Source organism: Halteromyces radiatus (assembly GCF_025201355.1).
Source record: "Halteromyces radiatus strain CBS 162.75 chromosome Unknown BX664scaffold_6, whole genome shotgun sequence".
Classification (NCBI taxonomy): Eukaryota; Fungi; Mucoromycota; class Mucoromycetes; order Mucorales; family Cunninghamellaceae; genus Halteromyces; species Halteromyces radiatus.
The window spans coordinates 1,943,160-1,968,181 of record NW_026251692.1 but is presented as its reverse complement, the minus strand read 5'-3'; the positions used below and the strand labels follow the sequence as shown (position 1 = coordinate 1,968,181).

Genomic DNA, 25,022 nt, shown 5'->3' with positions numbered 1-25,022 from the left:
ATAACAAGGGGATCTGGGAGATGTCTTTATTTAACATTACCTTCCTCTAATGTTCGTCAAGCCAAGACTTTTTTTTTAAAAAAAAAAGCACGATCATTCTCCCTTGATCTCCTTGGTTGAACAATCAATATAAAAGTTTCTTCACATCGACACTTTTCTTTTTTCCTATTCTTGAACTTGATTCCTTTTTTCTTTATCATCTTGTTCAGACGGAAATAAATCAATATCAACATGCAGGTATGGGACAATTATCTACCATAATTAAAAAAAAAAAAAAAAAAAAAAGACGGGAGATCGACCATTCCTAACATTTATGCAGCCAAAGTAGTAAACTTTTTTTTTTTTTTTTTTTTTGTTGATGTGTTACGTTGGATGATCAGATTATCCGATTTTTTTTCTATGTGTTCATGATTGTGTCGGTGCAGGCGGGCGTGAACTATTTCAAAGAGCCAATGTTAGGAGAACAATATCAAGGTGGAAGCACGATTTACTTTTTGGTATCTCAATTACCGGATATCGACCAACAAACGGTCTATGCGAATTTGTATCGAGAAGGAGGTAGTTTTGCACCCATCGCAACACTACAATCTTGGTCACCGTCCAGTATCGTCAATACCAATGATTTCACTTTTGAATGGACAACACCATCCAGTTTGTCTGGTCAGTATTACGTCAAGATCGATGTCGCCAATGATCAGGATGATAATGATATTTGGCGTTCCTATACCTTCACGGTCCATCCTTCTGCAACTAATATGAATTATAATATGAATAAATTGAATACTCATAATAATCAAGTCGTTCGTCCCGTCACTCAACCTTCTTATCATACTAATGACCATCGAAAAACAATCACAAACCCTGTTGTTAAAAATGCCAATCCTACTCGAGCTGCACAAGCTATCCCTGCAAAAAAACCCAGTCTTGGTGGTAGATTGTTACATCGTCGATCACAACAAAGACGTCTCACTCCTGTTGATCCGTCATCCACATAGTTCTAATCTTTTATTTCTAACCCATGGATTAGTTCTCCTATTTTTCCTTATTCCCTGATACTTCATCACATTTTTACAGCCCTCTCTCCCTTTTTTTTTTTTTTTTTTTTTTTTTTTTTTTGTAAACATCATAAAATAAATAAATTAATAATAATAAAAAAAAAAAGATTCAAAAAAAAGGTATCTTATCTTTATTGATCAACTAAAATACTATGTATAATAACTAAATCCTAATGAGCATCGGTTTTTCTTGATGTTGTTCTATGAGATTTACTCCGAATATCTTCATCATCTCGTTTATCATTCGTCTTCCTACTTGATCTTTCCTTATGATGTCGTTCATGTCGATGCCTTGATGATCTATCTCTTGATGACCTATCTCTTGATGATGATCTATGATGTTTCCTACTACGATGTGATGATGATTCGTTTTTATCGTCCTTATGGCGTGCTGATGATGATGATGATTTGTGATGCGAATGCCGATGTCTGTCACTCCTACTACTACTGTCAGAATGTCGATAGCTATGTCTATCGTCTCGATGACGATGTCTACTGCCATGTCGTTCTTTTGTTGTTTTTGAAGCATGATCGTCTGTTATTCTTGGTGACTTAGGCGTTGGTGATGATGATGAAGATGGGGTTAAATCGTTATGGTCGGCATTTTCTCTAGAAGGTGAGATTACTTTACGTACTCGTTTTCTCTCCACTGGTGATGATGATCTTCGCCGTCGTTTTGTTGGTCGATGCCGTCTTTCACTGTCGTCTTTATTATGCCTTGATGAGTGTTCCTCCTCTTCTTTTCTGGAATGTTTTCGATCAGTTGATGAATGTGATTCCTTTGCCGTAGTTGACTTTGCTAAGATTTCCTTGGATGACCGTTTCTTGTCGTTGGTATATTTAGTTGTATTTTCCAGAGTACATAGTAATGACTTTGCGTTTTCGTGAGTAGGATCAATTCGAATAGCTCGTTTGAGTTGTGTGATAGCATCATCCGTTCGTTTTTGTTGTAAAAGACTATCAAAAAAAAAAAAAAAGAAAAAAAATTAAGAGTCAAAAAATGTTTCACTAATTTAATTATATTTACTTACCTTTCAGCTACACGGTACCAACCTTCAGCATATTGTGGGTCCATATCCAGACCACGTTTATAATAATCCAATGCTTCCTTTATCATTTTATCTTCATATAGTTTCACACCTTCAGCCACTCTAATACATAAAAAAAAATATAAATAAATACAAAGAGATATATCATAGGATGACTTACGCATTCTCGGCATATGTTCTATTTTGAGAACGACGAATGTCCAAATAGTTTTCCAATTGTTTTCGGTTGACTTCAGTTGAGACTTGACGATCCATTCTTGCAGCTTCCAAAGTGGCTGGGAAAAGTAAAGAACGTTGATGAGCAGTTTTCGGATGGATATGGAATAGACTTGCCAATTTGAGCCATTGATGAGGATGGTGGGTATCTTTGCTACTTTGTACCCAAGCTTGATATTCTTTTTCTCCAAGAATAGAAGACTTTTCAAAGATAAAAGAATCCAGATCACTAAGCGAGTATTGTCGAGTGGTTGAGTTATCATTGATAGGTTTGATTGGAGTATTGTTGGGAGAAGGTCGATTTTGGCGTCGTCGATTCATATCTTTTTGTACGTCATGACAAATATGAGTGGCCATATTTTGAAAAGTAGTTGTTTGAGCCCATAGATCTAATTTTTGATTGAATGCACCATCACTTTCCATAGGAGGAGTAGCAGGAATATGAGAACTAGTTGTATCTGATTGAGGCCTAATTTTGATCTTCCAACCACTAGGTGAAGTTGTTGTTGAAGGTGACTCTAAACTTTTTTCCATTGGGGAAATCATAAATGAAGAGAGTAAGAAGCTTTTTTTTTTTTTGGGTCTTTTCCCGACAAACTCTTTTTTTCAATTTTCACGTCATATTCCCTTCCCCCAAAAAGTCACAAGTGAGAGGTTTCTTTCATCTTCAGCGGAACTTGAACATTTGTTTTTTTCTAGTCAATTTCCTATGTTTTGATTTCTTTTTTATTTCTTTTCTCTATTCAACATCTTCTTATCGACAAATATGAACGCTCATCGTTTACAAGTACAATCACTTTACAAGCGATCTTTGAAACTTTCATTGGATTGGTACATTCAACGTGACCTGTGGCGTCAAGAAGCTTTACATATTCGTCATTTATTTGAACAAAATCGTCACATCACCAACCCTGTTCAAATTAAGGCTTTGATTCAAGAAACTGAAAAGAAATTGTTGGAATGGGAACACCCTGATCCTTACAGATGTAATACTATCATTAACATAAATTCATTCATTTACTTACTTTTATATTCTTCCTTTTTTTTTTCCGAACTTAGTGCCTTTGGGTCCTGAGGGTACCAAATGGGAACGTAACCTTCCTCCTATTGTTGTAAGTCATACTTTTATATGTAATAGAAAAAAAAAACAAATTATAAATGCTTTTTTTTTCTTTCTTTCTATTATTACTATTTCTTAATAGGATGCTCCTGCTGTTGAACACCATTAGATTGAACAAATTGCTTCCTTACAACATACACACAATACTCACATACATACACACACATAACATACTTTTCCCATAGTCTATGTCATTCCTCTTTTTTCGTATTACACACCCTTAGATAGTTCGATTTTTATATCATCACCTTTTGGTATTCTCTTTTTTTTTTTTTTATCTTTATCAATGACTTGATTGCTTTTTATATGCTATAATTGTGATTTTTTATTGGATGATGATGAGAAATTGTATAATAAAATTGGATCTTGTCAACTGTATCAAATGTATCAATAAATGTATAAAAAAAATGTCAGTCAGCTTTATTTGGATAAAATGGAATGAAACAGGATGTACTAACTAATCAAGGAAAAAATTAGATCGTCGATATCTTGTTGTTGAAGAGTGTAAAAGATGATCATCATCATCTAGTCCATCACGTACTTGATCTATATCATTTCGATCATCATATACAATTCTATCCACAAATTCTGATTCCATAAACCCTGTCGAACTATCATCCAAGTATTGTCGTAAATTTCTTCGTGCTGTTGGTGGTGGAGACAAAAAATCAGCCAAATCTGGTGATGGTACAGTTTGTTGTGTTTCTGCTGTTGGTGTAGCCAAGGAACGCATAGAATAGGGTTGAGGTGTATCGAAAATTGCCATACGACTCATTGTTCTAAACGATGCTTCCAACCCAGGAGTGCCAGTGTTGTTATTATTATTTGTTCGCCTCATATGCGGTGTATAAGATAGTGATCCAAAAGACAAATCGTCGCCGTGATGAGAAGAAGATTGATCACCGTCGAGCTCGTCATTGCTATCGTTATTGTTACTATTATTATTATTATTGTTGTTGTTGTTGTTGATATCGTCGTTGTCGTCATCGTCGTCATAGTTGATATCTATCTGATGACGATCGGGGGCATCAAAGGTTAATGAATGAAGAATACCGCTACTACTGTCGAGTTGAAGATGACTATCTTGAGTGGCAATGTCCTCCATACTATGGTCTTCCATACTGTTGACGTTACGATGTGGAATATGTGTTGTGGAAGAAAAGCCGACTAATAAGGCTTGTTTACGTTCATGGCTATGCTTGGCTTCAAGATATCCAATTTCCTGATATTCTTCGAGTATACGGTTTTGTTTTGAATACCATCGACGAGGTGCTGATGTAGGTGCCAAAGAAACAGATAACATAGTGAAAAAAAAAAAAAAAAATGTAAAGGAAAGAGTCTAAAAAAAAAAAATGAAAAAAGGCCGCTCTTTTTTTTTTTTTTTTTTTGGCGTGTAGGAAGTTGGGACTGCACGCCAATGCATAAACTCTTATGAAAAAAGAAATCGTATCATATTTATTGTACTGAAAGTAACATTAGCATCCATGACTCTGCGAAAAAAAAAGTTCCATTCTACCCTGTTCAATCCTATTGTACCCAATTAAATCTATGTTCGCATAAGCAAGCATAACAAAAAAAATGTAAATGATCTATGTCTGAGAAGAAAAAAAAAAGTGCTGAGAACTGGAAAGAGAAAAGAAATGAAAAACAAATTCAATCAAAAAAAGGATAGATAACCCCAAGAAAGAGAGAAACAGACCAAAATGAAAGTAATAGGTTGATTTCATATGATACTGTCGTTTCACTATCACTCCTTATAATAATAACTTAAAATGATTCTTATAATGAAAATAAAGATGACAACTAATGCAACAAAAAGTGTTGTCGTTTTTCATCATTATCATAGAGAGATAACTTATATTTGTAACATCAAATATCATGTTATCGGCTATTCAAAAGAAATATAAATAAGACAATTAGATTTACACTTTATTCAATAATAATTGACGAAATTCAAAGAATAAGATGTCGCAAAAATAGGAAATAAAATATCGTAAGGATAGAAAATAAATGACAAGAAGAAAAAAAAATATAATTGTCGCATAATCAAATAGAGAATATAAAAAAATAGATATCATGAAAAAAGAGCAATCAAAAAAAAAAAAAGGGAAATCCACCAATTGAGTTCATCAAGTTTGCATATAAAAAAAAAAATAAAAATAAAAAATGAGTAATACTTATCCAGATAAAAATATTTCACTAGCTTACCATTTAAGTGTAACGAGATCGCCGTAGCGAAAGTAGGATGGCGATAACCATCCCGGAATTGTTGAATAAAAAAAAAAAAGGCAGACCGTAACCACGCAGATGCGCATTAGCGACCACGGTCAAGCCCAAAAACAAAATAAAGGCAGATCAATTGAGATTCAGATGGTTGAACGATAAAAGAATACTTGTAAAATAGAAGATAGGCCAAAAGAAAAAAAAAAAAAGAGAAGGCAGACCAAAAAGCAGGCAGGTAAGATGAATGTAATGTAAAGAAATAAAAAAAAAAGTTAAACCAAAGGGATCCCTTTATAAGAAAATGAATCACCCTTGCAATTATGAGCTAATTTTAGTAGATAAAATGATGAGACAAGATGCAAGCAAGTTTTATCATCTTTTTTTAAATATTAGCAACATTTCTATCTTTATATCGTATCTAATTCATCATCATTTTTTTTTAGTATTAACAACATTTCTTTCTTTATATTGTATTTAATTTATCATTTGTCTTTTTTAGTATCTACTTCATCATTTTTTTTTAGTGTTAGCAACATTTCTCTCTTTATATTGTATCTAATTTATCATCTACTTTATTATTTTTACTATCTACTTCATCATTTTTTTTTTTTTTTAGTGTTAGCAACATTTCTCTCTCTATGATAAAGTTAATCACACAAATGCTCTACATTGAATTCTATTATTACAATATCCATGTACTAAGTGATACATGATACTGACTTGTTTTTGTCGTGTTTTAGTTTAATGACTAGATTTCTTTTTTTTAGTTGTTCTGGTTTAAATGATAGTATGATTGTGCACAGGATACTTATTATTGCCATTTTTTAATTTCCATAGGTGATCATCATTATTATTATATTGATTTATCATGTTGGCTGATAAAAGAGCGTTTTGACACTTTCAAAGAAAAAAAGAAAAGAAAAAGAAAATGCTGTTCTGTCAGAAGATAACTAGAATGAAGTATTTTGTATTTTATCAGAAATTTGTACAGTGATTGACGACAATGTTTCATCATCCATCATACAATCATACAATCATCCAACATATAATCATCCATTATCACATATCATCCATCCTGTAATCATCCAATATACAATCATCCGTTATCACATATCATCAATCATGAATCTTCAATCATGAATCATCAATCAATTGATACCTAAAAAAAGAATGGACAACACCCAAAGCTGCTAAAAATATGAAAAGCCTATGTTACTTTTCTTTTCTGTCTTTTATTATTAATAAACAAGTTATCATCAATGTGTTGTGTGTTTTTAATGTACTCTACCGACATCTCTAGAGCGATATCTGAAAAAGTGATAATGCGACATTCATTTTGGGAAAGTACGATATTTTATTTTATAACATTACGAAAAGCATTTTCTTGTGACACGACAAAAAACTTTGAAAACACTGTATTTCCATTTTGGAGGATAAAGTAAAATTAAGAAGGACATTAAAAATACTAGTTTAAAAGTAAAGTCATTAAAAAGAGAGACATAATAAAGAAAAATAAAAAAAAAGTAGAACACAGATGGATGATCCTTAAAAGGCAATCATATACGAAGCAACCAAGACCAAGGAAAAAACAATCATAGTGGAACCATTGAGCGAAGTGGCCGTGTTACCATGTCTGTGTCTTCTATCATTTTCATTCAACATACCAAAGGAATCGAGACGACGACCATTATCACGTTGCGAATCAGAAAAATGGTTAAAGGCATCTATTTAAAAAAAAAAAAAAAAAGTATTACTATCGTATCCTATTCCTTTTTTTGGGGGGAACTGAGATGATTATCGAAGAATTTATGCAGTTAACAGAGTATGGAATGAGGGGGAGTTTTTTTTTTTTTTTTTTTTTTTTTTTTTTTTTTTGGATTACCTCCATGACCATCATAACCAGAACCATTGTGAATTTCACCGTGATGGTCACGATCATCTCGATCATCACGATCATCATCATCGTCACTATGATGGCTACTAGGTGTCACTGCGTCAGCACCGGCTAAACTCACACCTTGATCATTCTTGGCTTCGGGTACATCTCTTGCCACCAAGGATGGATATTTTCCAGGTTCATCTTCATCCGTCATAGCAGGCCAATGATTTCTCAAACAAGCAGTGACACACTCAGTTTCTGTATCAGATTGACAAGCTAAAATACAATTGGAAGCTTCTGTAGCTATAATCAAAAAAAAAAAAATGAATAGAGGAACGAATGCTAGGTTTCTTTTTTTTTTTTTTTTTTTTTTTTTACCACAGGATTGCATGCAAGTTGAATCATCAGATTTACATTCACAAGCAGCAGAGACAACTTGTTGATGGATCAAAGCAGCTAACAAGAACACAATATATTTCATGGTTAAATAAATAGAGAGAAGAAAAAGTAAAAGAAAAAGATGATGATTTTGTTCAATAGGTTTTCTTTTATAGCTTTAGTTTCTAGATGATGTCAGTCTTATAATAAAACATTTTAATGGCAAAAATAAGAACAAGTATAACGATTTAAATCGTAAAATGGTACTCCTAGTTTCTTATTATGTTGACATTACCACTGATTTATATTCTGTCAAAAAGAACTGAATTCTTTATTTCTTGTTGTCGATACTATAATGATTCATTCGTTCTACTAGCCTCACTTATCCAGTCCATATGTCAAACAGTATACAAGTTCAACATTTAATAGTCAGCCAATCAATTCACCAATCAATCTACCAATTCAATCGATCAGACAGTATAAAATATAGTTCACAAAGTAAGATTTCTTTATTCATTTTTTTTTTATAACATCCCAATCAAAAATAAAAAAAAAAATAAAAATAAAAAAAAATAATAAAAAAAGAGACAAAAATGGAATGAAGGTAGAATTTACAACAATGCCGGAAGAAAATAGGAAAGAGGAACACAAGAGAGGGGGAATACTAACAAAAATAATAATAATAATACTAAGCAGAAGAAAAAAAAAAAAAAAAAGAAAGAGAGAAAGAATAAGTGAAAGTAAAAAAAGAGTTAGACTAATCTAAAGTTCATCATGGTTCACAGTTTCAGCTTCATCCTTGGCTTCCTTTTGTTCCTCTTGTTCTTCTTCAACAGGGACTTCCAATTCAATTTTGCCAGTAGAATGTTCCTTGATAAATCGAATGAGATCAGCATGGGATCGATCACCATTGTAATCAATCATTTCATTGGTTTCAGCCTTGAAGAATTTGAGAGTAGGGAAACCTTCAACCTTGAAATCACCTTCAGGAGGAATATCATTTGCAGTACCATCCAGTTTTGCAATGACCAAGTTACTGTTCTTGAGACCTTGAACTTGTTCACCCAATTTTTCCCAAGTAGGAGCCAAGTTCTTACAATGACCACACCAGGGAGCATAAACTTCCAAAAACACATCCTTTGACTTGTCCAATACAATATCATTAAATTGAGATCCAACAACTACCTTGACAGGACCATCATTAGTTTCAGGCACTTCTTCAGAATTGAGAGTAGGTTCGATCTTTCCAGAGAAAACATTTTCAACAAATTCTTCAAAAGCAGTGGTAGAGACATCAGAACCAGTATAAGGGTATTTGGAGGCAGTGTTCAAATTTTGAATAGCAAAGGCAGGGAATTCACCATCCTTGAGACCAACATTGGAAGTGTGACCACCATACTTGGAAGCATCAATATGAACCAAGTTAACCTTTCCCTTGAATTTTTCAGCCACAGGTCGGAGGAGGGCATCATACTTTGCGCGATCATCTTCATTATCAGTGAAGGCGTAACCCAATAACAAACCAGATTCCATATAGGTAGCGAAATTTTCAGCATCGATTTGATCCAAAAGGGGGATTGAGTTGGATTTGATGAAGTTAGTCAAATCTTCATCCTTCAGGGCAGCACCAGATAAATCAACACGCTTTTCATCAAATTGCTTGTACAAAACCAAAGAAGGGAATTCCTTGATTTGTTCAGTCTTGGCCAATTCTTCATCAGTCACCAAACCAAAAGTAAAATCATCACGCAATTTAGCAGCCAAAGTATCATAGGTTTCCTTGGTTTCCTTATCATCAGGTTTCACATAAGCAATAACAACAACACGGTCAGATTCCTTAAAATCATTCAAGGCAGTAGCTTCAGTCAAGTCGGATACATTGGGGAGAGCTTGTTTCTTCATATAGCTAACAATACCTTCGTGCTTGCGAGTACCACGGTATTCAGTAGATTCACCATTACGGAAGACTTTCAAAGTAGGATAACCTTGAACACCATGTTCACGACAAGTAGCTTCATTTTCAGTACAATCTACTTTAGCCAAAGGAATCTTATCTTTCAAATCAGTAGCAGCCAATTCATATTCAGGAGCTGATGAGAAAATAAAAATAAAAAAAAAAGATATTAGTCAACTATTTTCTCACTTTTTTTTTTAAATCTATCTATAACCCCTCTCTTTTTATATATATCATATAATACTTACCAAGAGCCTTGCAGTGTCCACACCAAGGAGCATAGAATTCAACAAGCATAAGACTCTTATCCAAAACTTCTTTATTGAAAGTTTTATCAGTCAAAGCCAAAACATCACTATCACTAGCCAATACATTGGAGATGGAGGCAAAAGAAGCAGCAATAGCAGACCACAAAATAGTTTTGTTGACCATGTTATATATGAATAAATAAATGTAGATGTAGTTAAAAAGAGAAGAAAAAAGAAAAAAAAAAGGAAGAAAAAGAAAAAAAAAAAAGTAGAATATAAAGTTGAAAAATGGAAATGTGGCGTTGGATTATATGCTTAAAAAATAAATGTGAGGAGTTTTACCAACAGCCAATAAGAAGTGGGCAAGTGTCCATCGCATCCTGAATATGAATAATGCCCCAGCCCTGTGCACCACTGTCTTTGTCCCCCTTTTTTTTCTCTCTTATTTTCATTTGTAAAGTTTTGATGAATTAAAACTATACCAGTTGTTTCTCATCATAAATATATGGATGATGAATCATCATGTTTAAATTTTAATGATTAATAAATTCAAATAGGATAGAAAGAGATAACGAATGTTTTTTATTATTATCATTAGAAATTAATATGTAAAAAAAAAAAAAAATGATAATAACTAACATATTATATTGTTTATTTCGATAAGAATGTCTTCTTTGCATGATACTTATGATCAATATAGAAACAAGTAGTCGTAAAAAAAGGTGGGGAGGAGGATAGGAGGATGATACTAAAACTAAAAGGGAATAATAAACAACTAAGAATGTGAGTGATGGGAACCATACATTTTGTAGGAAATAAAAGTTTGTTGAGATGCATGAGGTGGAAATAATAAAAATGTATAATCGTTTTCGCCATTCAAGTTATAATAATGTTGTCTGTTGTCCCAAGTAAATGGTGAATCTCGATAGCCCCAAACTGTAAAACTTACCCATTTTGGTACTACCCTGGTGATCATTAGTTTTCTATTTAAAGAAAAAAAAATCCAAACTTAAAAATGAATTTGATGTCTGTGTGTACACTTACCTAAGATTTGTCAATGCATTCAGTATAAAAGAAGGTGCTATAAATCCAGTCCATGTAATTACTGTGCCAAATCCAGATTTCTCTACAGGTTGAGGTGCTTGATATGTTGATATAAAAGGGTTGACAATTGAATTAGCAGTTTGTGATCGATTGGCTTTCATCGACACTAATCCAATCCATTCCATAGCACCTAATGCATCTTCTTGCCATTGTTGATCCATTTTACCGTCTAATGTTCGTTCCAATGAAGTCCATTGTGGTATATTGATTTGATTGATTTCTTCTAGTTTCATTTCCATTCTATGTTCCTTGACGATTACACCTTCTGGCCATTGTTCTATCGTTTTTGTATCACCCGTCACTACAAAAAAAAAAAGGTACATCAATAAACATCTTCCTTTTTTTTTTTCCTTTTTTTTTTCTTTTCTTTTTTTTTTTTTTTTTTTTTTTTTTTTTTTAGATTGTACTTTACCTTCGTCTACCAATGTCATTACCATATCATATTCTTGAGTCATCGTATTTTCGAAACACCATTTCAATCGATCAAGAATCTTACTTTTTCGTGGCGATTTTCCATGTCTAAGGTCGATATCCACCACTATGTATGGATTATAAATGAGATCCTGCATGTTGATCACTGTTTTCAACTTTTTTTTTATATATTACCATAACGAAATCTTTTTCTATCCATTTCCTTTTGTTGTCGACCAACTATACCAAAGGTTTCATAGGTAAATTTGTCCATATTCATAATGAGGTGACCATTGAAATCTAACACTATGACTGTATCTGAATCTAACTTGGTTCCCACAGTATGGAATAGTAACCGTTCTAAGGAATAATAATAATAATAATGATAATAAAAGTGAATATATATATATATATATATATATATATATATAGCAAAATCACAAGATCATTCTTACCATTGGATGACTTGATATAACGAGAGAAAAATTCAGGATCCAAAAGCGCTCTCAAGGGTAAACGTACTTGATAATAAATAGATGGTGGTAAATGTAGTTGTTGTTGTATAGTATGTAAAGAACAAGAAGGTACAAATATAGATAACTATAATAATAATAATAATAATAAAAGTTTATACCATACAAAGTCAGATCAAGTTCGAGAATTTTACCTTGTGATTGAATGGATGGCAGTTTATTGTTTTCTTCCAAGTAGTTTGATGTTGTTCATAATCAAAATAGGATAGATCACAATAGGAAGGTTGCTTTTCAGAGTCTGGAAGGTAAAGTTTTTGACTCATTGAAATAAAGGATCATAAAAAAGAAAAAGAGAGAGAAAAAGAAAGAAAAAAAAAACACAAACGGGGGATGAAATCAGCGAAAATGAAAGGTGAACTCAAAAAAAAAAAAATGAGACGCGCATTATACAGTGATAGCATGAAGTTTTATTTAACAATGATGCATGGATGAAATAACTAACGATAATAAAATAATACTAACTATGTAAACTATATATAAATATCCTAATCTAAAAAGATATATCAATGTAAATTGGATATTATAGTTGAGATTGACAATAACCCATTTATCCACTTTATTGCCTTGAGTAATAATAATAATAATAATAATAATAATAAATGAAAATCATCATTCGTACTTATGCTATCCGTATTGACAGTTAGCCATTAGTCGCTCTTCTGATAGCATAATATGTGTAACTTGTTCAATGAGTATTGCTTTTCTGAGATTAGGAGATCTTGAGTGGTGAACTGAGGAGCTTCTTTCAACCTTCTTGATATAGTCATTTTCATTTGTGTAAAACTATTTTTTTTTTTTTTTTGGATTAGGCGTCATCACATACCGTTTAATATATGTGCTGAGGTATTTGAAGAAGGTTTTCTGGTATCATCGGGAAGATGTCGTCAATATTGTTTTTCTTTGTGAACTTTTGGTACTTGTAATTATTACAAAAAAAAAAAATACTTAAGAAAGAAAGAAGGAATAAAAATAAAAATCAATACATAGCATCATTCAACATAGTATAAAAGTAAATGATGATGATTGAATAATAAAGTGATTAATTTAGTGTGATTTTATTTTTTTATTTCCACTTGGCCATGCTTTAGTGGCCAATCAGAAAGTCCAACGGAAGGTTTCAATTTTCATCGCCGACAATGAAAAAAAAAAAGTCCTGCCGCCTGTTTTTTCCCTTCCTTTTCCTTTTCTTTTTTTTCCTTTTTCCTTTTTTTTTTCCCACTTATAGTTAATTATATATAATATATTGATGAAATGCATATTGAAATAGCTCAGGCTGTAGAATTTCTTGGTAGACTTTTACAAAACAAATTAGACCAAGATAGTATTTCTCGTTTTAAGGAAAAATTGACTGAACTACTTAAACTAAAGTTCGCTGATCATTGGGATGTTCAACAACCATACAAAGGAAACGGTTTTAGAGCTTTATCCAACTTTAATGGTCAACTTGATAGTGTACTTGTAAAAGGTAAGTTTTATTATAATTATTTATTTATTTTAGTATAAACAAATCAAAATACTAATAAATTATCTATTTCTTTTTTTTTTATTTATTTGTTTGTTATATATATATATGATAACTTCATTCATAAAAGCTGCCAATAATGCTTCCATTTCTTCAGCTACTATTTTCACTCATCTTCCTCGTGATTTTGTACTATGGATAGATCCTTTTAATGTGTCTTATAGAATGGGTGATCATGGGAATATCATGACGTTATTTGAAGATCGTAGTCGTGGAAGAATTACCTTCAAACTAGATCCTAACAACAACAACAATAATAATGGTAACAATACAACAACGACAACAACTCTTCAACATAATTCAAGTACAACCATCACTTCTAATGGCATGACAAGTCCTTCCAACAGTCCTTTATTGCAATATTTACAACCAAGGACTTCTACACCTATTCGTATCTCTCCTCCCAATAGTCCAGAAGCACAGAAAATCAAGAATCATATCAATCAATCTTCACCTTTATCAAACCAGGTCACTCAAACGCCTCCAGATAATGAAGAAGAAGAAGGTCGGCACCTAGTCATGGCAAACTGATTTCCCTCCTCTTATCATATCATAGTTTATTTATACTTCAGTTACTTTCTACAAAATGATATTCAATGTATATTTTTTTTTTTTTTATTTTTGCTTATTTTTATTTTATCCTCATCTTCCTTCCATTCTCTCCATTTTTGTAATATCTACATTTCACCCGTTTCTAATATAGTATTTTTCATTTTATTTGATTTTTTATTTTTGTTTCATTTTCGATTCATTCTATTATAAATACAATAAAGAAACTATCATAATTTTATCTAAAAACTACCACGACGTTGCAAGTGTTCTTGAGCTGATGTTCTAAAAGTGGATTTGGGATTCTATATTATGAAGGTCATATTAGTATCTACGAAAGAAAGAAAGAAAAAAAAAAGATGTTGATATAACTAAACTAGTAATCTTACTTTGCACGCTTCGGCTTCGGCTATTCGTTCAAGAGGAATCAATATCATAAGGTATATGGCACCAATAGTACAAAATATATACAATACCTGTTTCTATTTTTATTTTTAAAAAAAAAGAAGAAATATATATAAGTAACCATTCCTTTTTTTTTTTCTCTCTTCCCTCCCTCAACCCCTTTTTTTTTCTTTTTTTTTTTTCTTTTTTTTTTCCCTCGTTACCACTTGTACTAATAAATCAAATACTCCACAGGTTGCTGAGAGGTAACCTAACCAAAAAGCAAGTATCACCACTCCAATCAATGTTCTCATATATTCCTCGCTGATGTTATTTTTGTTGCTGCTTTGCTGATGTAGATCGATTGCTTGATGGAAGAATAATGTCTTTATGTTTTTTATTATAGTGGTGTGATACACAGATCCATCCAAAGTTGTCTTGATGAAGGAGAAGAAGAATATATTATAAAATGAATACTATTGATTTTCTACCTTATCATATATACATACAAAAACGAAAGAAAAAAGAAAAAGAAATAAAAAAAAAAAAGAGAGAGAGACAAGAGGAAAGGAATCAAGCAAATTCATTGAAGCAGATTGATTGGACCGGCATTTTAATTTTTTTTTTTTTTTTTTTTGGAAACCTATCATCAAAAAAGATATCAGGGAACCGCAGTTGCATTTTTTTTTTTTTTATTTTTCTTTTGTTCTCTTTTTATATCTATATATATAACATCATTAAATCTCTTGAATGGGTGTTCAGGGTCTATGGACACTTTTATCTCCTGCTGCAAGGCCTATACAGTTGGAATCTTTACGTGATCGGAAACTTGCCATTGATGCTAGTATATGGATTCACCAATTTATGCGAACCATGCGAAGTGAAGATGGTTCAGTTTTACGGAATGGTCATGTACTCGGATTCTTTCGTCGATTGTGCAAACTACTGTTTTACAATATTAAACCTGTATTTGTTTTTGACGGTGGTGCCCCAACTTTGAAACGATCAACTATTGTAGGTTAATGAATTCATTTTATATACTTCCAGTTATTCATTTATTTTATTATTTTTCTTTTTAATGATAGAGAGAACGAAGACAAAGACGTCAAGGGATTCAAGAAAACGTCAAACGTACAGCTGAAAAGATTTTAAATGCTCAAATGAAGGCTCATTTTTTAATGGAAGAAGAAAAACGGTAATACAAAAATCATAGTCAAAGGATTTGTATTTTATGAATCTTAATTTATTTTTACATAATATACGTAGACGGAAAGCAATAGCACAAAGCGGAAATAGTACTACTATCAACAACAAAGATGATGATGATGATGATGATGAAAATTATGTTTACTTGGAACAATTGGATAATACTGCAGCTTTAGATACTTTACGACATCAAAACACCATCAAACAAGATCAATATCAGCTTCCACCTTTGATGACGACTGGAGAATATCAAAAAAAGGATCCAAGATTAGCCACCAATCAAGAATTATTAGATTTTATTGAAGAATTCAAACCATCAGACATCAACATGGATTCCAATGTTTTCCAACAGTTACCTACTGAAATCCAATATGAAATCATTCAAGATCTAAAGCTAAAATCTCGACAAACTTCTTGGGCAAGATTAGATAACATGGTACGCCAATCCAAAACACCGCTTGATTTTTCAAAACAACAAATCTTACAACTCAAACATAGAAATGAAATGACCCAACGTGTACTGCAAATGAATGATATGGCCAGTATGTCCAATGATACAGCAACTCCTTCTCGTATTGCAAGTGAACGTGGAAAAGCATATGTTCTCCTAAAGAATGAAAACTTGGAAGAAGGTTTAGGATGGAAGCTTCCTGGGTTGGGCAACAAAACTTCAACAGCGACAGTAACAAAACAAGAATCAATACAAAATATGGATGACGATATCGACATGGATCTCAAAGATGAAAAAACAGTTGAAAATGTACTTTCACCTTCTAGTTTGGAAATGGAAGACGATCCTGTGGCGAAAGCGGTAGCAAGCAATCCTGCATTAGCGGCAATGATGGGGAATTTTGAAAATGAATTAAAAGATGAGAATGAATACGCAACAAATGACAATGTTATCGAGTCTACTCCTTATGATCAATATGATGACAACGATATCTATCAACAGAGTTTCGATGATTTGGATGATAGTGCACCGTTATTCATTAATAATGGACAAGAAGGCAATATATCAGAAGATGATGATCAGTTATCCTCAGATTATTTGGATGATTTTGGACAATACGGACAACAGGATGAAGTGCATTTGAACCAAATTCTTTTGAAAATGTACAATGAAAACCATGAACAACAATTACGACAACAACGTACTGTAGAATCATTGACAGGAGTCATCTCTGAGCACAATGATGAATTGGATAATTCTCATGATGATGTGTTTGATACCATGATGGAATTGGATGCTGACAATTTTTATCAATTATGGCTTTCTCGTGTTCCTGATGCTTTTATTTATATGTATTCATTGAATGACGAATACAAGACTATTCTCAAAAATGTCATCTCTGATACTACCTCAATATCTGATTTGGAACAACAATTGAAATCTGTGCAAAAGGCGTTTGGCAAATCCAATGATAGTGACACTATGGCTCATGAATCTCTGACATTTCACGAAAACCTGTTACGACATGCACTGATATGGAAAAGAAAAAAGACGGAAGAAGGATCAACGATAGCCACTACTCAGCAAGAAACATCGACAGACTCAATGAGCGACGTAAACAATGGTTTAATTGTGCTTGATGATGATGATGATGACGATGACGATATTCAACTGGTTGACAATGCAGATGACTGGAAACAACATCAACAACAATCACAACTGGAATTACAACATCAAAACAAAAAAGAAACGCATGAAAACACCACCATCCATGTTTCCAGCCCTTCATCGACACATATGGCACGCTTGACGGAGGACCCCATGAAGATCGATCGTACTATATTGGCTTCCACGATATTGAACGATACAGCACCACATGAATCGAAATTACAACCACTTGATGTGAATCAGAAAGATAGACATGATCACGAGGAAGAAGCAATGGTAGTTGACAATGTAGGTAATCATGTAGATAAGCGACATGAAATGGAAGACTTGACGACTTTAGACATAATTCAACATGATGATTATCAGTCAACTATGGCAGCAGACAATCAACCAGAGGAAACAAATCAGGAGGCGATGATGGATATTGGATATAACTCTGATGAAGAGCTTACAGGCAACGTGGAAGAAGAAGAAGCGGAATTTGCACGATTTGTATCGGACATAGCATCTCGGGATATTAGCAGCGTACGACAAGAACTAGCGGATGATGTACACCAACTTAACAAACAGCAATCAAAGGCAATGGGAAATGCTGATAGTGTGACGGAACAGATGGTAAAAGATATTCAAGAACTTCTACAACTATTTGGTGTACCATATATAGTGTCTCCTATGGAAGCGGAAGCTCAATGTGCTTTCTTGTTGGATCATGATCTTGTGGATGGTGTAGTGACAGATGATTCGGATGTCTTCCTCTTTGGTGGTAGTCGCGTTTACAAAAACATGTTCCATCAACAAAAATATGTGGAATGCTACTTATTACAAGACATTGATCGTGAAATGAGGTTGGACCGACAAAAACTCATTCAACTGGCTTATTTTCTTGGAAGTGATTATACACCTGGACTTCCCGGAATTGGACCTGTCGTTGCTATGGAAATTTTGGCCGCTTTTCAACAAGACAAGGATCAGGAGGATTCATCATTAGAAGGTCCTCTTATTCGTTTCAAGGAGTGGTATGAAAGTGGATTGGATGAATCCGATTTTCAAAGGAAGTTTGTAAGTTATCTCATTTTATCAAAAAAAAAAAAAAAAAAAAAAAAAAAAAAAAGAGGGAACTGATATCCTTTATATAGAGAAAGAAGCACAAACATTTAGATATACCTGCTGATTTCCCAAATCCTTTGATCAAAGAAGCTTACTATCATCCCATGGTTGATACTTCCTTGGAACGATTTAGTTGGTCACCTCCACAATTGGATTCTTTACGTCTTTATTTGATGAAATCATTTTCTTGGTCTGAAGAAAAGACGGATCAAGTATTGATACCTGTGATACGTGAAATGAATAATCGAAAGGTAATAAAAACTTATATCTTTTATTATTATTATTATTATTATCAATGGTTACTGACATCCATTTATATATATATTACATTAACTTTCTTGAATAGGCTACTGGACAACAGACGACAATCAGCAATTATTTTGATGCTTCAGCAGGATTATCATCATCTTATTCGGCACCGCGACATCAACGAAAACATAAAAGCAAACGTATACAACAAGTAGTCAATCAACTGAAGAAGAAGAAAGCCGAACGGATGACTTCCGAGTTAGATTCAAGTGATTCTGACAATGATACCAAGGTGGTAAAGAAACCTAAACAGAAACGCACAGCATAGAACATAGTTTATCAATTTATTTTTTTTTGTATATATTTAATAAAAATTTTTAATTTTCTTTTTTGCATGAACAAAATCCCAGTCGTTGTCTGTTGTTAAAATATTCTGTTGACCTCTTTTTTTTTTTTTCTCCTTCTCTTTTCCTTCCGTGTATCTTTTTTCTATATCGATATTACTTATCAGTAATATGACGATACGCATTGTTCCTCTCGGTGCTGGTAAGTCAACTAAAAAAAAAAAAAAAAAAAAAGATCAAATTTATTTTTGATCTTGGAGTATTAACTTTGATTTTATATGTTTAAATTAAATAGGACAAGATGTTGGACGAAGTTGCATTCTCGTTACTATTGGCACCAAGAATATTATGTTTGACTGCGGTAAAGTGAATGAATTAGAAACAAAAAAAAAAAAGTCATGGTGATTAATGTATTATCCTTATTTTGTTAAAATAAATAGGCTTTCATATGGGTTATAACGACGCACGAAGATTCCCAGATTTTACTTACATCTCCAAGCAAGGCAACTTTACGGATATTATCGATTGCGTGATCATTAGTCACTTTCATCTTGATCATTGTGGGGCATTACCTTATTTTACTGAAATGCTTGGTTACGATGGACCTATCTATATGACTCATCCTACTAAAGCTATCTGTCCATTATTACTGGAAGACTACCGTAAGATCAGTGTGGATCGCAAAGGGGAAACCAATTTTTTTACGTCTGATATGATCAAGAAATGCATGAAGAAAGTGATCCCTATTCAGTTACACCAAACAATCTACGTGGATGATGAATTGGAAATCAAGGCATACTACGCAGGTCATGTACTAGGAGCAGCAATGATTTATGCCAAAGTGGGACAGGAATCGGTTGTGTATACGGGGGACTACAATATGACACCAGATCGACATTTGGGTTCAGCATGGATCGACAAACTTCGGCCTGATGTCCTCATTACTGAAAGCACTTACGGTACAACTATCCGAGATTCTAAACGCTCAAGAGAACGCGACTTTTTGAAAAAAGTTCATGATTGTGTGGCAGATGGTGGGAAAGTTGTAATTCCATGTTTTGCTCTGGGTCGTGCTCAAGAACTCTGTATTCTGATTGAATCGTATTGGGAACGTATGGATCTCAAGGTACCTGTTTACTTCTCTACTGGCTTAACTGAACGCGCAAATGAATACTATAAACTCTTTATTCACTGGACAAATCAAAAGATCAAATCTACTTTTGTTCAACGGAATATGTTTGACTTTAAACATATCCAACCTTGGAATCGAAAATACATGGATCATCCTGGGCCTATGGTGGTATTTGCAACTCCTGGTATGTTACATCAAGGCACTTCATTGGAAATCTTCAAGAAATTTGCTCCAGACCCCAAAAATATGGTGATCATGCCTGGCTATTGTGTTGCTGGAACAGTTGGTGCCAAGGTGCTCTCTGGACAAAAAGTGGTGGACGTGGATGCTTTTACCAAGATCACAGTCAACTTACAAGTACGAAATCTCTCATTTAGTGCTCATGCTGACGCCAAAGGGATCATGCAACTTATTCGACATTCGGAACCTCGTCATGTGGTTCTAGTTCATGGTGAGAGAGGTCAAATGGATTTTTTGAAAAGCAAGATCATGAAAGAATTTGGTATTCCTTGTCTCAATCCTGCTAATGGAGTTAGCATCAATATCGAAACATCAATGGATATACCTGGAAGAATCAGTATGGATCTTTTAAAAACACATTGGCGACAACAGCAATATCGACAACATCATAGTATTGTTGAACAACAAATTAAGAATCACAGTTCTCAAAGCTCAATACTCTCAATGCAGCAACAACAAGCACTTCAACCTCCTTCGACAATCCCTATCAATGGAGTTCTGCTTATGACTTATAAAGGAGATATGCCAACTAGTATCGATATTGTATCCAAAGATAGATGGAAAAAACAAATGGATTCAGCATGTACATTACCTTCACCCTCTTCTGATTATATTCCATCATCGAGACCTATGGTATTTCAAGTAGAAAAAGAATATGATCCTGATAGGTTTGTTACTTTGGTTACTTCACAAGAACAATATCAAGCGGAAGAATTGGATCAAATCATTCGACGACACGTTTTGGATTCGATTTATATTGGAATATCTCAAATGCTTGGAAACACAAATTCTCTCGTAGTTGAAAAAACGGATGGTGATATTCAGATCAAAAGTGTTTTATTGTCATGCAACACCAACAAACTATCATCAAAAAAAAATGTATTGATAATACAATGGGATTATGTGGATGAAGATCTTGCAAGTTATATCCTAGGTGCTGTGAATTTAGTATTATATGATCAGAAAAGGATAGCAACTATGACAACAGTCTGATTTAATTATACTTTTTATTATATATTATATATGTATTAAAAACGTTTGATACCTCATTTGTTTTATATTGTCTCCCAAAATGGTTAAAAATGTCGAATAAAGAAGTTCAGGGCTGTGATTGAAAATAGGGTAAAGCATCTCCCGTGTGAATTTTTCTGTCCTTTCTTTCTTTCTTTCTTTCTTTCTTTCTTTTTTTGCCTTTTTCATACATTTTTCCTTTTGTTCACAATGGTTGTAAGTGACGAAAGAAAAAAGAAATGAAAAAAGAGCGTAAAATATAGAAATCCACTGATCTATATACCATTCTATTATTTGTCAACATAGTACAATCCTACTGTTCCTCAAGAAGGTAAAAAAAAGAAAACAAAAAAAAAAAAAGATCAGTTTTAAATTACTTAATTTAAAACCTTTCTTTCTTTTTTTATTTATTTATTTGTTTTAGCTTTGGACTTGATTGAATACATCAACAAGTCACCTTCTCCTTTCCATGCCACTTTTGAAGCAACTGAACTACTGAAAAAGGTAATATAAAGAAAATAACGTGAATTGTCACGCGACGATTTGCTCAATTTTTTTTTTCTCTTTTTGACATTATCAAGGCTGGTTATCAAGAAATAAAGGAACGTGAAAGTTGGAACAATGGTGTTCTTAAACAAAATGGAAAGTACTATTTTACTCGTAATGGTTCCTCTATTGTGGCATTTGCTATTGGTGGTCAATATAAGCCTGGTAATGGTTTCTCTATTCTTGGTGCTCATACTGATTCTCCTTGTCTGAAGGTAAATAGAATTCTTCTTCACGTTTGTTCTATCCATTGGGATTATATGCTGACACTTTTTTTTTTTTTTTTTTTTAGTTGAAACCCGTATCCAAAAAGGACAAATCATCATATTTAGAAGTCGGTTGTCAAACTTATGGAGGAGGTATCTGGTAAGAATGATGAGATGAGAAAAAAAAATTAAGTGTTTAATTAAAATGAGGAGGGAGGAAATACTAGCAAGATTAATTGATGAATATTATTTTAAATACAGGCATACTTGGTTTGATCGTGATCTTTCGGTTGCTGGACGTGTTTTGGTTCAACATGAGGATGGTACCTTCAAGCATACATTGGTGAAAGTGGATCGCCCGTTACTTCGTATCCCTACTCTTGCTATTCACTTGGATCGTACTGCAAATGAATCGGTAAGTTTCTATTGAAATATGTTAGTAGTAGGCATACATAGGGTCTAAATACTCTTTTGTTTTTTTTTTGTTTTTGTTTTTTTTGTATAGTTCAAGTTCAATAAAGAAACCCAACTTGCACCTATTTTGGCTACTGAAGTCAAATCGTAAGTAATTTAACATTGAATATAATCATTGAAGTTCATCATTTATTTATTTATGTTTAGTGCTTTGAGTGGAATAGAAAAACAAGATGGTGTAGAGTCTGAAGCTAACCATCATCCTTTACTCATCCGTATTTTGGCAGACGAATTGAATGTGAAACGTAAGACAAGAGAGCGAAAAAAAAAGAAGGCATAAATAGGTTATTAATTCAAATATTTTTTTAGCTGAACAAATTCGTGATTTCGAATTGGCTCTTTACGATACACAGGTAAAAGAAAATAATAATGATATTTAATGAAAGATATGTTACTCATATGATGACTACCATATAGGAATCTACGATTGGTGGTGCTTGCAAAGAATTCATCTTTTCACCTCGTCTCGACAACTTGGAAATGTCTTATTGTTCCATTGCAGCATTGATCAAGTCTGAATCGTTGGAAAAGGAAACCAATATTCGTATGGTGGCTTTATTTGATCATGAAGAAGTTGGTAGCTTGAGGTTAGTGATGGAAAAAATAATAATAGTAATAATATTGCATACTATTCATGATTTAACTTTACATTTGTTTTATATATATATATATATATATATATATATATGTATTAAAAAAAATATAGTGCTCATGGTGCTGATTCCAATTTGCTTCCTAGTACTCTTCAACGTTTAGCCAATACTCAAGTTCTTGGTACTCCTGATGTATCCTCCACGGCATTTGAAGAAGCTATTCATAAAAGTATCTTGGTTAGTGCTGATATGGCGCATGCAATTCATCCCAACTATTCTGACAAACATGAAGAAAATCATCGACCACTTATGCACAAGGGAACTGTGATCAAGATCAATGCTAACCAAGTAAAAAAAAAAAAAAAAAAAATGACCATCTCTCACAACCAAATCGTAAAACAATTATATTTATTACTCCTTTCTTTCTTCTAGAGATACGCAACTACTGCTGTAACCACCTTGGTGCTCAAGGAATTGGCAAAGAAGCATGACATCCCTATTCAGGTAGGATATTGTATGATATTTATACTATGGTGTCTTTTGTTTTTGATTATTTTTTACGTCTTTTTACCTTCTCACCTGACAAATTCTGTAGGAATTTGTTGTTAGAAATGATTCTTCTTGCGGTAGTACCATTGGACCTATGTTATCCGCCAAGCTTGGTCTTCGCACTATTGGTAAAATATTTAAAAAGGTCAAGAATATCAATTGACTCCTTTTTTTATTATTATTATTATTCCTTGTAGATATTGGTAATCCTCAATTAAGTATGCATTCTATCCGAGAACAAAGTGGTGTTGATGATGTCAAACATGCTATCCAATTGTTATGGGTAAGTTGATGAAAGAAATTACAAAAAAAAACAAAATTCACTCAATCTTTTTTTTTGGGGGGGTGTGAAATTAGGCGTTCTTTGAGGAATTCCCTGTTCTTGAAACCAAACTTATTGTGGATTAAATATAGAATAGATAGAAATGACATTAGGATGAACTTTTAGTTTAATCAATCCATCCAACTCTGGTGATGATTACTTATTTAATAAACTTGTTTGAAAAATTTGGTTACAGTTGTGGATATTTGATATCATTTGGTGGCATAAGGTCATATCTTTTTTTTTTTTGGTCTCTTTATGTAAGATGATGATTTCTATAATGTAGAAAAGTGACATTTGATTATCTTTGATGAAAAATAATTATGATGATGATGATGATTTCACCTTTTATATATAGTGATACAAGTCATTCTACACCAAAAAGATATTAGGTATGAAATAAAGTTAATGCAGATATGTATTTTACATGTCAATGAAACAAAACAATAAATGAGTGAGAGAAACATTGAATTGGACAATCTAGTATTGATTGATAGTATTATTTTTGGTATGAACATTTGTCATGACTCCTATGATATCCCTCCAGGAGTGATAAAAAAAAAAAGGAGAAACGGTTTGAAATATCCTTTCTTTCATTCTGAAGGATCGGTTACACAAGGTGACATGACAAGGGCATATATACCTTCTTATGTTATGATGATGGATGATAATAAGAAAGAGAGTGGGGGTAGTATAAACAATCAAAAAAAGATAAAGGACTCTTAAAGAATTCCCTATAGTTGAATCTTTGTATATATATATACTATATAGGAGTTGATCTCTGATTGATTGCATTGATT

General features: G+C 33.0%; 11 protein-coding genes across 11 annotated transcripts; 6 read left to right on the top strand and 5 right to left on the bottom strand.

The window, feature by feature from the left end:
- Positions 1–231: 231 nt before the first annotated feature.
- BX664DRAFT_316692 (uncharacterized protein) lies at positions 232–995 on the top strand (the record flags this gene model as incomplete). The annotated part of the gene is made up of 2 exons (XM_051542726.1): positions 232–237; positions 381–995. 2 exons carry the CDS (start codon positions 232–234, stop codon positions 993–995), a joined length of 621 nt encoding a protein of 206 aa, XP_051398613.1.
- A 145-nt stretch (positions 996–1,140) lies between these two features.
- On the bottom strand, positions 1,141–2,897 carry BX664DRAFT_338789 (uncharacterized protein). Its single transcript, XM_051546502.1, has 3 exons — positions 2,265–2,897; positions 2,087–2,206; positions 1,141–2,012 (listed from the first exon to the last, which is right to left on the bottom strand). The coding sequence occupies exons 1-3, from the start codon at positions 2,864–2,866 to the stop codon at positions 1,226–1,228; spliced, it is 1,509 nt and encodes a 502-aa protein (XP_051398612.1). The 5' UTR covers positions 2,867–2,897; the 3' UTR covers positions 1,141–1,225.
- Positions 2,898–3,067: 170 nt separating this feature from the next.
- BX664DRAFT_338788 (uncharacterized protein) lies at positions 3,068–3,835 on the top strand. Its single transcript, XM_051546501.1, has 3 exons — positions 3,068–3,306; positions 3,380–3,432; positions 3,523–3,835. The coding sequence occupies exons 1-3, from the start codon at positions 3,087–3,089 to the stop codon at positions 3,547–3,549; spliced, it is 300 nt and encodes a 99-aa protein (XP_051398611.1). The 5' UTR covers positions 3,068–3,086; the 3' UTR covers positions 3,550–3,835.
- BX664DRAFT_338786 (uncharacterized protein) lies at positions 3,799–4,758 on the bottom strand. Its single transcript, XM_051546500.1, has one exon. It carries the CDS (start codon positions 4,741–4,743, stop codon positions 3,898–3,900), a length of 846 nt encoding a protein of 281 aa, XP_051398610.1. The 5' UTR covers positions 4,744–4,758; the 3' UTR covers positions 3,799–3,897.
- A 3,702-nt stretch (positions 4,759–8,460) lies between these two features.
- BX664DRAFT_338778 (thioredoxin-like protein) lies at positions 8,461–10,387 on the bottom strand. The gene is made up of 2 exons (XM_051546499.1): positions 10,123–10,387; positions 8,461–10,010 (listed from the first exon to the last, which is right to left on the bottom strand). The coding sequence occupies exons 1-2, from the start codon at positions 10,304–10,306 to the stop codon at positions 8,683–8,685; spliced, it is 1,512 nt and encodes a 503-aa protein (XP_051398609.1). The 5' UTR covers positions 10,307–10,387; the 3' UTR covers positions 8,461–8,682.
- Positions 10,388–10,699: 312 nt separating this feature from the next.
- BX664DRAFT_338775 (ribonuclease P 40kDa subunit-domain-containing protein) lies at positions 10,700–12,528 on the bottom strand. Its single transcript, XM_051546498.1, has 6 exons — positions 12,305–12,528; positions 12,093–12,237; positions 11,833–11,997; positions 11,639–11,764; positions 11,167–11,527; positions 10,700–11,105 (listed from the first exon to the last, which is right to left on the bottom strand). The coding sequence occupies exons 1-6, from the start codon at positions 12,431–12,433 to the stop codon at positions 10,898–10,900; spliced, it is 1,134 nt and encodes a 377-aa protein (XP_051398608.1). The 5' UTR covers positions 12,434–12,528; the 3' UTR covers positions 10,700–10,897.
- Positions 12,529–13,354: 826 nt separating this feature from the next.
- BX664DRAFT_338773 (uncharacterized protein) lies at positions 13,355–14,392 on the top strand. Its single transcript, XM_051546497.1, has 2 exons — positions 13,355–13,635; positions 13,763–14,392. Exons 1-2 carry the CDS (start codon positions 13,422–13,424, stop codon positions 14,221–14,223), a joined length of 675 nt encoding a protein of 224 aa, XP_051398607.1. The 5' UTR covers positions 13,355–13,421; the 3' UTR covers positions 14,224–14,392.
- On the bottom strand, positions 14,393–15,221 carry BX664DRAFT_338771 (uncharacterized protein). Its single transcript, XM_051546496.1, has 3 exons — positions 14,850–15,221; positions 14,631–14,723; positions 14,393–14,546 (listed from the first exon to the last, which is right to left on the bottom strand). The coding sequence occupies exons 1-3, from the start codon at positions 14,937–14,939 to the stop codon at positions 14,484–14,486; spliced, it is 246 nt and encodes an 81-aa protein (XP_051398606.1). The 5' UTR covers positions 14,940–15,221; the 3' UTR covers positions 14,393–14,483.
- An 84-nt stretch (positions 15,222–15,305) lies between these two features.
- BX664DRAFT_338768 (uncharacterized protein) lies at positions 15,306–19,209 on the top strand. Its single transcript, XM_051546495.1, has 5 exons — positions 15,306–15,639; positions 15,711–15,820; positions 15,892–18,508; positions 18,586–18,807; positions 18,903–19,209. Exons 1-5 carry the CDS (start codon positions 15,376–15,378, stop codon positions 19,131–19,133), a joined length of 3,444 nt encoding a protein of 1,147 aa, XP_051398605.1. The 5' UTR covers positions 15,306–15,375; the 3' UTR covers positions 19,134–19,209.
- Positions 19,210–19,265: 56 nt separating this feature from the next.
- On the top strand, positions 19,266–21,653 carry BX664DRAFT_300991 (beta-lactamase-like protein). The gene is made up of 3 exons (XM_051542369.1): positions 19,266–19,351; positions 19,445–19,510; positions 19,590–21,653. Exons 1-3 carry the CDS (start codon positions 19,321–19,323, stop codon positions 21,512–21,514), a joined length of 2,022 nt encoding a protein of 673 aa, XP_051398604.1. The 5' UTR covers positions 19,266–19,320; the 3' UTR covers positions 21,515–21,653.
- Positions 21,654–21,686: 33 nt separating this feature from the next.
- On the top strand, positions 21,687–24,420 carry BX664DRAFT_338764 (peptidase M18). The gene is made up of 15 exons (XM_051546494.1): positions 21,687–21,748; positions 21,839–21,863; positions 21,957–22,036; positions 22,114–22,293; positions 22,371–22,444; positions 22,546–22,699; positions 22,790–22,845; positions 22,906–23,003; positions 23,068–23,111; positions 23,176–23,345; positions 23,465–23,699; positions 23,784–23,855; positions 23,947–24,028; positions 24,098–24,183; positions 24,258–24,420. Exons 1-15 carry the CDS (start codon positions 21,743–21,745, stop codon positions 24,306–24,308), a joined length of 1,413 nt encoding a protein of 470 aa, XP_051398603.1. The 5' UTR covers positions 21,687–21,742; the 3' UTR covers positions 24,309–24,420.
- The last annotated feature ends 602 nt before the right edge of the window (positions 24,421–25,022 follow it).

Bases quoted from the DNA above. Each gene is read 5' to 3' on its own strand.
- BX664DRAFT_338789 (XM_051546502.1), bottom strand. From the start codon at position 2,866: ATGATTTCCCCAATGGAAAAAAGTTTAGAGTCACCTTCAACAACAACT. The intron at 2,207-2,264 runs GTAAGTCATCCT...TTTATGTATTAG, and splicing joins AGAACATATGCCGAGAATGC to AGTGGCTGAAGGTGTGAAAC. The intron at 2,013-2,086 runs GTAAGTAAATAT...TTTTTTTGATAG, and splicing joins TGGTACCGTGTAGCTGAAAG to TCTTTTACAACAAAAACGAA.
- BX664DRAFT_338788 (XM_051546501.1), top strand. From the start codon at position 3,087: ATGAACGCTCATCGTTTACAAGTACAATCACTTTACAAGCGATCTTTG. The intron at 3,307-3,379 runs GTAATACTATCA...TTCCGAACTTAG, and splicing joins ACACCCTGATCCTTACAGAT to TGCCTTTGGGTCCTGAGGGT. The intron at 3,433-3,522 runs GTAAGTCATACT...ATTTCTTAATAG, and splicing joins GTAACCTTCCTCCTATTGTT to GATGCTCCTGCTGTTGAACA.
- BX664DRAFT_338786 (XM_051546500.1), bottom strand. From the start codon at position 4,743: ATGTTATCTGTTTCTTTGGCACCTACATCAGCACCTCGTCGATGGTAT.
- BX664DRAFT_338778 (XM_051546499.1), bottom strand. From the start codon at position 10,306: ATGGTCAACAAAACTATTTTGTGGTCTGCTATTGCTGCTTCTTTTGCC. The intron at 10,011-10,122 runs GTAAGTATTATA...TTTTCTCATCAG, and splicing joins TGGACACTGCAAGGCTCTTG to CTCCTGAATATGAATTGGCT.
- BX664DRAFT_338775 (XM_051546498.1), bottom strand. From the start codon at position 12,433: ATGAGTCAAAAACTTTACCTTCCAGACTCTGAAAAGCAACCTTCCTAT. The intron at 12,238-12,304 runs GTAAAATTCTCG...TTATTATTATAG, and splicing joins GCCATCCATTCAATCACAAG to TTATCTATATTTGTACCTTC. The intron at 11,106-11,166 runs GTAAGTGTACAC...TTCTTTAAATAG, and splicing joins AATGCATTGACAAATCTTAG to AAAACTAATGATCACCAGGG.
- BX664DRAFT_338773 (XM_051546497.1), top strand. From the start codon at position 13,422: ATGCATATTGAAATAGCTCAGGCTGTAGAATTTCTTGGTAGACTTTTA. The intron at 13,636-13,762 runs GTAAGTTTTATT...CATTCATAAAAG, and splicing joins TGATAGTGTACTTGTAAAAG to CTGCCAATAATGCTTCCATT.
- BX664DRAFT_338771 (XM_051546496.1), bottom strand. From the start codon at position 14,939: ATGAGAACATTGATTGGAGTGGTGATACTTGCTTTTTGGTTAGGTTAC. The intron at 14,724-14,849 runs GTAACGAGGGAA...AAATAAAAATAG, and splicing joins TTGATTTATTAGTACAAGTG to AAACAGGTATTGTATATATT. The intron at 14,547-14,630 runs GTAAGATTACTA...TTCATAATATAG, and splicing joins CCGAAGCCGAAGCGTGCAAA to AATCCCAAATCCACTTTTAG.
- BX664DRAFT_338768 (XM_051546495.1), top strand. From the start codon at position 15,376: ATGGGTGTTCAGGGTCTATGGACACTTTTATCTCCTGCTGCAAGGCCT. The intron at 15,640-15,710 runs GTAGGTTAATGA...TTTTAATGATAG, and splicing joins CTTTGAAACGATCAACTATT to AGAGAACGAAGACAAAGACG. The intron at 18,509-18,585 runs GTAAGTTATCTC...TCCTTTATATAG, and splicing joins CCGATTTTCAAAGGAAGTTT to AGAAAGAAGCACAAACATTT.
- BX664DRAFT_300991 (XM_051542369.1), top strand. From the start codon at position 19,321: ATGACGATACGCATTGTTCCTCTCGGTGCTG. The intron at 19,352-19,444 runs GTAAGTCAACTA...TAAATTAAATAG, and splicing joins CATTGTTCCTCTCGGTGCTG to GACAAGATGTTGGACGAAGT. The intron at 19,511-19,589 runs GTAAAGTGAATG...TAAAATAAATAG, and splicing joins GAATATTATGTTTGACTGCG to GCTTTCATATGGGTTATAAC.
- BX664DRAFT_338764 (XM_051546494.1), top strand. The intron at 21,864-21,956 runs GTAAAAAAAAGA...TATTTGTTTTAG, and splicing joins TCCTACTGTTCCTCAAGAAG to CTTTGGACTTGATTGAATAC. The intron at 23,856-23,946 runs GTAGGATATTGT...CAAATTCTGTAG, and splicing joins AGCATGACATCCCTATTCAG to GAATTTGTTGTTAGAAATGA.